Source organism: Photinus pyralis, unplaced genomic scaffold (assembly GCF_008802855.1).
Source record: "Photinus pyralis isolate 1611_PpyrPB1 unplaced genomic scaffold, Ppyr1.3 Ppyr1.4_unclustered_Scaffold6413, whole genome shotgun sequence".
Lineage (NCBI taxonomy): Eukaryota > Metazoa > Arthropoda > Insecta > Coleoptera > Lampyridae > Photinus > Photinus pyralis.
The window spans coordinates 13,004-21,193 of NW_022171964.1; the positions used below are offsets into that span (position 1 = coordinate 13,004).

The 8,190-nt window shown below is 35.8% G+C and overlaps 1 protein-coding gene across 1 annotated transcript; it reads left to right on the forward strand.

Annotated features, from left to right (window-relative positions):
* Positions 1-883: 883 nt before the first annotated feature.
* LOC116182630 lies at positions 884-1,807 on the forward strand. The gene has a single exon (XM_031503172.1). It carries the CDS (start codon positions 884-886, stop codon positions 1,805-1,807), a length of 924 nt encoding a protein of 307 aa, XP_031359032.1.
* The last annotated feature ends 6,383 nt before the right edge of the window (positions 1,808-8,190 follow it).

Here is an 8,190-nt window from a genome sequence, read left to right on the forward strand (position 1 = left end):
CTAGTACTAAAATGTTACGCTGATAAAGTACCAATTTCTGAAATTTATGCTTATACAGACAGTTCAATAGTTTTAAATTGGATTAAATCATCGCCACATAAATGGAAGGCTTTTGTGAGTAATAGGATTACCCACATCCAGAAACGAATTGCACCTTCTCATTGGTTTCATGTCGATTCCTCGAATAATATCGCGGATTGCTTCAATTGAAGAGGTGGTTTTATGGACCGCAATGGTTACATCTGGATAGGAAAGATTGGCCAAACTCCACCGTAAATACTGTACCGATTTCCGCAAATATTAATCCTGATATTTTGGAATCGAAAACCCTTTCCTTTGCGACCACAAATACACCAAATTTTGTTGGTGACATTATGGATAATTACTCTTCAATTTCGAAAAGTAAAAGGATACTGGCTTATGTACTACGATTTATTCACAATTGCCGCTATCACGACAAGAGGAGAGTTGGGACTCTCTCATTTTATGAACGTAAGGAAGCTCTTATTGTCATGTGTAAGTATGCACAATCTATTTCATTCGAGACAGATATATTAAAATTGAAAAATGGGAATTATCCCTCGAGGTTTTTAAGAAAACTAAACTTTCTCGATGAACAGGGAATCTTAAGAGTTGGGGGCCGAATCAAACATTCTTCTCTAGGATTTGAAAATAAGCATCCCATTGTATTGCCCAGGAACTCTCGTATTACAGTTTTGATTATCGAAGATTTTCATAGGAATTTTATGCATCCTGGTGCTCAAACGCTCCATTTTCTTATAATTCAAAATTTTTGGATCCTGTCCCAAAACGAGCTATTAGAAGTGTCATTTCTAAGTGCCAAAGGTGTTGGAAATTATCACCAAAACCATATGAACCTCCAATGGGGGATCTCCCTTCGTTAAGAGTTTCCAAATTAAAGGCATTTTCCTGCGTCGGTTTGGATTATGCCGGTCCATTTAAGATCACGATGGGTAAATATAGAGGCGCCAAAAGTTATAAGGGTTATATATGCATTTTTGTTTGTTTCGCGACAAAGTGTATCCATCTTGAATTATCGTCAGATTTAACAAGCGAAACGTTCATAGCTTCACTCAGGCGCTTCATTGCACGTCGAGGTAGATGCTCTGTCATTCACTGCGACTGCGGAACAAACTTCGTAGGAGCTAACCGTCAAATTCTGCAACTATTTCAGCAAGCCGCCGAAACCGAGAATATTGAGTTTAGGTTTCACCCTCCCGGTTCGCCTCATTTCTCTGGCCTCGCTGAAGCTGGAGATAAATCGGTAAAGACTCATCTTTACAGAACTATTGGAGAGCAAATATTAACCTATGAAGAGTTCTACACGCTGTTAACGCAAATAGAAGCTGTTTTGAATTCTCGACCGCTCTATCCCGCCAGTAATGATCCCAATGACATTTCAGCTTTGACTCCTGGTCACTTCCTTACTTTAGAGCCCTTGAGTTGCCTACCTGAACCTGACCTCTCTCATCTTAAGTTGAGTACCTTGAATAGATGGCAATTGTTACAACGACTTCATACGCAATTTTGGAGCCGTTGGCGTAATGAATACTTACATACACTCCAACAGAGAGGGAAGTGGCTAAACCCTCCACAATCAATCTCTGAAGGTGATCTTGTTTTAATAAAAAACGAAAATACTTCACCCTTGCACTGGCCCCTGGGTCGTATTGTTAAGTTATATTTAGGCAAGGATAATGTGGCCCGAGTAGCCGATGTACGTACTTCACAAGGATTGCTAAAAAGAGCAATAATTAAATTGTGTCCATTACCAATGCCTGATTGATTGTGTAAAACTTATTAAAATTATATTATAATTTTGAGCGGGGAGAATGTTTGGTCTTCCCAATATATTTAATTTTTGTTGTTATGCCAAACAATATTTTTATTTATTTTTGTTTAATTATTAGAAACAGCAAGGGAATTTATTTCAATTTGTTTGAATATTAAGTATTTAGTTTGAATGTTGTGTGAACACGTTGAGCTTGATACTCGCGGCCAGGGAGGGGGCTTGCGTCGTTCGGTCGACATAGTGGGACATTATTATTATGTTTTGACGTTTGAAAGAAAGTTTATGTTAATGTGCTGCTCCTATCGCATCTTTGCTACCACAGACCAACTACCGCTACCGAGACGCCAATGCATTGCTGGGATCCATTAAAACAAAGGTGAGTGCTTGCTCAACGCTGCCGCTTTTTGCACCCGCTTAATTTTATCACACCGCTAAAACAGATACAAAATCTCTTTTCCCACAATGTATGAACCCTGAATGTAATGATACTTATTTTACGATAAGTATGTTCCTTTTAAAATGTAAATTTCGCCTCTCATCTTACATAGTTGTTGAGAAAGTCTGTCTCCGGTATGTATTTTACGCCCTACATTTTACAGAAAGTTAAAAATTATTTCCAGCAATTTATCTTGACCAGTTTCCTTAAGAGGATTTGTCCAAATCTCTTCCTGCCACAAATTCCCATTCTTTTTCACAAAATACCGTGAGATAATGTCTAATAATTGTTACTGAAGGGATATTAAAAACTAAATTATACGAGTTTACCAATTGGTTGACTACGAACTCTATTAATGCTGCACGTTTCCAGAGAAAATTCATTTTTCAAAGAATCTCATCTATTTTGTTCTAAAGGATATTTACGGTTCGTTACTTTCCCCCTTAAGAGATTAAATCTACGATTCAGTTTTCTCTAACAATACAAAATTTTTCTAAATGAAGGTTTATGATAAAGTATTTTACAATAGGTTTTTTTTGTATCTATTTGAACATGCGACAGATCGAAACCTGGATGTAATCGCTGAGTTTCCAGACCAAACACGCAATCTGAAAAACCATACAGCAATTTGAGCAAAGCTCGTAAAAAAGGACTAACGTTGACATAACAATTTCGCGAAACGATTCGACAATTAAAACTTGATTGTGTTTTTATTACAATCGTACCTACTTAAACTTGTCCTCTATATTAAAGAACGTTAAAGGAAGGTATGAGCTATAAACTAGGAAAGCTTTTTCTTTCAAGGGCTTACTGTGCCATTATCTTTGTATATACGCTGGAATATTAAAGCTATTACTTTAGCGACAGATCAATAATGAAATATTAAGCTATACAGGTTGTGTTTATTTATTGGATTAATCCTGCACATAAAAAATACTCAACCTTTGCATGCCTATGCTAAAATCTCCGATGCTCTACACCTACAGCTTAACATAGTAAATGGGATCTGAAAAAAGTCCCAATACAAAATAGAATTTAACATCCAATCCATTTCAATCTCTATTTCCAGATCAACGTTTTATTGAGTGTGCCTACAGTTTTTCCGCCAATATACGAAGTGCACCAATAAAATTGCAGGAGGTCGAGTTTTTCGATTTGGATTTGGAGTTTGGAGTACAATCCATAAATAGTGAGCAAGAGCATGCAATGGAAACCAAAGGGTTTGTCACGGCCAGAAAGACACAAATCTGGGACCATTTGAAATTTAAGTAACCTTGGCATTGGTTACTTTTAATTTCTTAAACAAGGGCCACACACCAGCAAACGTAGTAGAAGACCTGAACCTAGGTGCCGCCAGGGTGACGACTTGGCACTATATCTAGTTCATTCTTGTAAGGAACTCTAATCAGAATTCCAGATCAATCGCACTCTATCAAAAACTAACCGAAGATATGAACAAAATGACAGAGGATCGAGTGGAAATATTTAGTCGTACAGGAACCGCTATTATTTATTTACTTATTATCCCTCTCTTGTTCTGGGCCCTCAACAGGCTTGGGCCCAATAGGGAATATGCATGTGGTTTAAATTTACTTGATTCTTTCTCCAGCAAATATTTATTGTCCTGACATTACACTTAAACCATTAGTTTCTTATTTAGTTTGTTTTTAATTACTAAAAATGTTAATTCAAAGGTGCAAAATAAGCGAACGAAATTCAAATTTGCGAAACGCTTCACTATTGGACGAATGAAAGTGACGTCAAATGCCACGCGATCGCATTTGTTGTGTCAATATTCATAAGTACTTAGTGCAGTCAAATTACAGTTTGGGCAGATTGAGCTGGGTTTCATTTCACTCAAGGAAATCAAGTGTCTTCTATGTGAAAAGATCCGCTGTATCCGAAAACCATAGTCCCCCTAGCCGAATAAACTCCCGGAATATATTGTTATGTATAAACAAAAAACGATGAAAAAATGGCAAGATGTCGTTTCTTTTACTCTAAGGGAAAAAATGAAGAGAAATGAATTGGTTTAGAATTCAAATTTCTATAAGATAGAATGGGTATGAAACGTTCATTTTCAAATGTTATTATTTTTTATGGAAAAATATAAAAAAGCAATCCCGAAGATGATCAATTGGTTATTTTATTACTAAGTAAAATTCATCCGATCTTTTTGAAAATCCGTATTTGGTCACTTCTTTTGATAACAAAACAATATGACAAACCCGATCACCGTAGATTTGATAGTTATTGCATAATTAATAAACAAATTTACAAAACGATACTTGGTCTTTTAAACTGGGTGACCCCCAGAGCGTTCTACATTTGTTTACAGATGGTGGAATCCTAAGACAACCATTTCCAAAAATTGTCCCGATAATTCTTGCAAATTGATGGACTGTGGAATTTTTTTTAGTTAACTAACAAATTGAATAACTCCCGAAATATAACAAGGAAGGTAACTCTATAATAGGCCCTTGGCCTTCTGATTAATTGTTGAAATGACAATTGACAATTGTTGAAAAAGGTTGTTTTAGGGTTTACTAACTAAAAATTGAGAACGCTCTGGGAGACGTCCTTTTGGAACTGCAAAATACACTTTATCGGGAATACTTCTAATAGTGTTTTTGCACTTTTGTACAAGACAATACCTATAAAATGGTTTTTTAGCGTTTTTCATGGTCCGAATAGCTATTACAACTGAAAATCTGTTGAAATAAATCAACACTAAAAGTAAACAAATAGGTACTGGTCGTGGCTTGTGACGTCATCCAAGGCCCGCTGAAAATGTGGCGGCGTTTAAACACATCGAATAAAGTCAACGTTTTAAATATTATTTTACAAGTTAAATTGAATTGTTCTAACAGTGTTTACTCTTGTTACTATGTTAGAACGATGTAAAAAAGCGATTAAAAAATTACAAAAATTACATGCATATTCCCTATTACAGAGTGACCCGCATAATGTTTTCTAGAGGTGCCTCTGCAGAAGGTCTTAAGTTGTTCTATACTACTCCGGTGTTTATCTTACGAATTAGGAAAACCTAATTCGGAGTAGCCGACAGAATGCTCGAGACTGGTCTAAGGTAATTCCCATCTCGGCCACAGATGAAAAATTCACCACAATCCAGGTTCGAACACCGGACCTCCGGATTTATAGCCAACGCTCAAAATGATGGCATATGTGTTGCTACGTAAACCAGGGGGAGTATGCTCTGCGGTAGAAATAATTCGTCGGCCCGTGTAGCGCAGTTCAGTGGAAGCTCGACTGCGGTACAGGGTCCCTGGTTCGAATCCGGGTTCGGGCATGGATATTTGTAAATGTATAGTGGGTTGGGTTGGTAGAGCAGCCTCGGCTGAAACCCCGCCCACTTAAAAATAAAGGCAAAAAAAAATAATAATAATGCCGACAATAATGATATCCCTTGAATGATGTGCATAAGTACCGTAATTTTCGTTTAAAGGTATGGGAATTCAAAGCGACACACCCTACATTTAATATTAGTCAAATTTATAAGGAAATCTAGTGGAATTTTGTTAAAAAAAGGCACATCATTGATTAGTTTTAATTAATTTTAGTTGTAGTTGTACTTTTGCTGCTTTAACTGGTTTTTTTAATTTAAAACGTAAAAGTTAAAAACGTGGGCAAAGTCTGTACGAGGAATTATTTAACAGGCGTTTGATGAGAGGACTTTATCAAAGTAAAACTTCATTGATTTAGCGATGGCACATGTGCAAAGTTTGTAGAAAAGGAAATGTGTTGTAAACAAGTGCTCGCATGTATGGTGACCACGGGTCATTTGTCTTAGCATACCTAGCAGTCCGTTGCGGGTAAATTTCAAATACGCATTTTTCCGGCAGGCTTGTTTCCGGCTTGCTTTGTCAGTTAAATTAAGAAGGAGCGATAAGTATAGCATTAGTTTTCCGATTGCTATCCATGGTTAGTGTTCACGCATTTACTTACAAGTATATTATAGAAGAAGCCGAGACCTATTTTTTTCTGTATTCGACCGTTTGCAACATAGTTTCAATTAGTTTGCCGTCAGATTATTTGTATGTTTTCTAGAGCAGTTTATTTTATTTTTGTATGATTGTGTTACTTAATGCGTGTATGAAAATTTCTTTTGGTTCGGGTTAACTGATGGTCGTTTCCTGTATAAATCAAAATTTATTGTTGTTCATTAGAATCATTGTTGAGATTTTTCAGCGCTTCGGACCTTGAGATTCAATTTTTCTTAATTTATTTTTTATTTTATATATACTGCAATAATTTTTTGGCGCCAAACGTGGGGCACAGCATTTATTTCTTTATGCGCCCGAAAAAAAAAGGATATAATAACGTATTTCCTCTATGCTAATGGCACATTGCACTTTCTAGTAAAATTAGTTTGAGCAATGAAGAGGCTCAAGGTATATTGCTTACAAGAAAATGAACTAGCAATGACAATAAATTGAACTACAATTTTTGTCCAATAACCGTTTTTGGTTATATTTCTCACCGACAACAATCGAAATAAGTGTTAAAGGAAACAGTTTTCTTTCAATTTTTTTTTACTTTTCTTTGCTCCAGAGGAAAATTACAATAAATGTTTAGACACTCATTCGTTAGGTAGAGAAATCTAAACAATTCCACGAATTTCAGCGGAAGTCCGTGTACGTTTATGAGGTCAGAAAAACATTGAAGAGTTTCAAATCAGGTACAAACTGTGCTAAAAAATTTGTCACTATCGCTACAGACAGCATGAGAACCACTACTCCAGCAGTAGTAGACAGAGTAAGATATGTAGCATTGAAGGATCAACGGATGGGAACGGCAATTCAACGGTTTTCGTCTTACCAGGAGGAAACATCGCGATTAGCAGTCATCTCCGAGACATAATTTGCTACTGAAAATTTCGGAATTAAGAGACCGTGAGTAGAAACAATAGTAAAATACTGCAATTTGCGCATAACGTGTAATGCAAATAGCATATTATAATCCGCATGGATTTTCCAGTTAATTGAGGGGAATATTAAACGCTCGCGTTTGATCTACATTTCACAATCAGGGCAATCAACTGGACGCTAATTTGGAATAACAGCTTGCATGTTTTAAATAAATAGTTGAATGCAAAAATCACCTAACAAAGTCCTTATCGCGAAGTTATTAAGGGCCAGATATTGTCAAATAGGTACTGAGCTTTTGTTAAAAAGGTTAGGAAAGAACGTTTAAATGAAAGTCATATACTTTATTGGAGGTGAAGCGGTTTGAGCATCTCCGAAGACCGAACTCCTCGAAGGTCCTGAAATGCATTAAGAGTTTAGTAAGGAAATATACAAGTAAACAAATGAATTCGTAATCGTGAACGAAAGAAATAAACATTCAGTAATATCATTCAGCTGAGAAAAGCGCAATGTGAAAATATTATCTATATGAAGGATATAAAAGGCATTATAAACAATTTTCATAATATTTTGACGTTTTTACAGAAAAGGTGTTTCCTAATTAATTCTATGATCATTCTTTCCAATAGGACTACAAAGATTATCATATTTTGATCGACTCAAAAATGTCGCCGTCCATGGGACTAACTGAGACAGATATTGAAAGGAATGTGTTATAATAATAATTACAGTGACATTCTATTACAGGGGGACTTTATTCGCATCAGATGAATACGTTAAAAGTTATAGGGGCGATAAAATTATTTAGGAATCATTCTCCGTAAAGTGAACAGCTTTTCTCGGCACAATATTGAGCTAATAAATTAATTTAAGTATTCGTAAAAGACTATTTTTGTATAATTTATTTTGTCTTTTCCGCCCTATGAAACTATACTAGCATTTAGAAGTTAATAGCATAAGACGATGTTACTTCAATTCGTTTTGTAAACCGTTAAATTTATCTTTGAACACTTCTCTTTAACTTTAGATCTTTTAGCGGGTTACTATTAGTCATA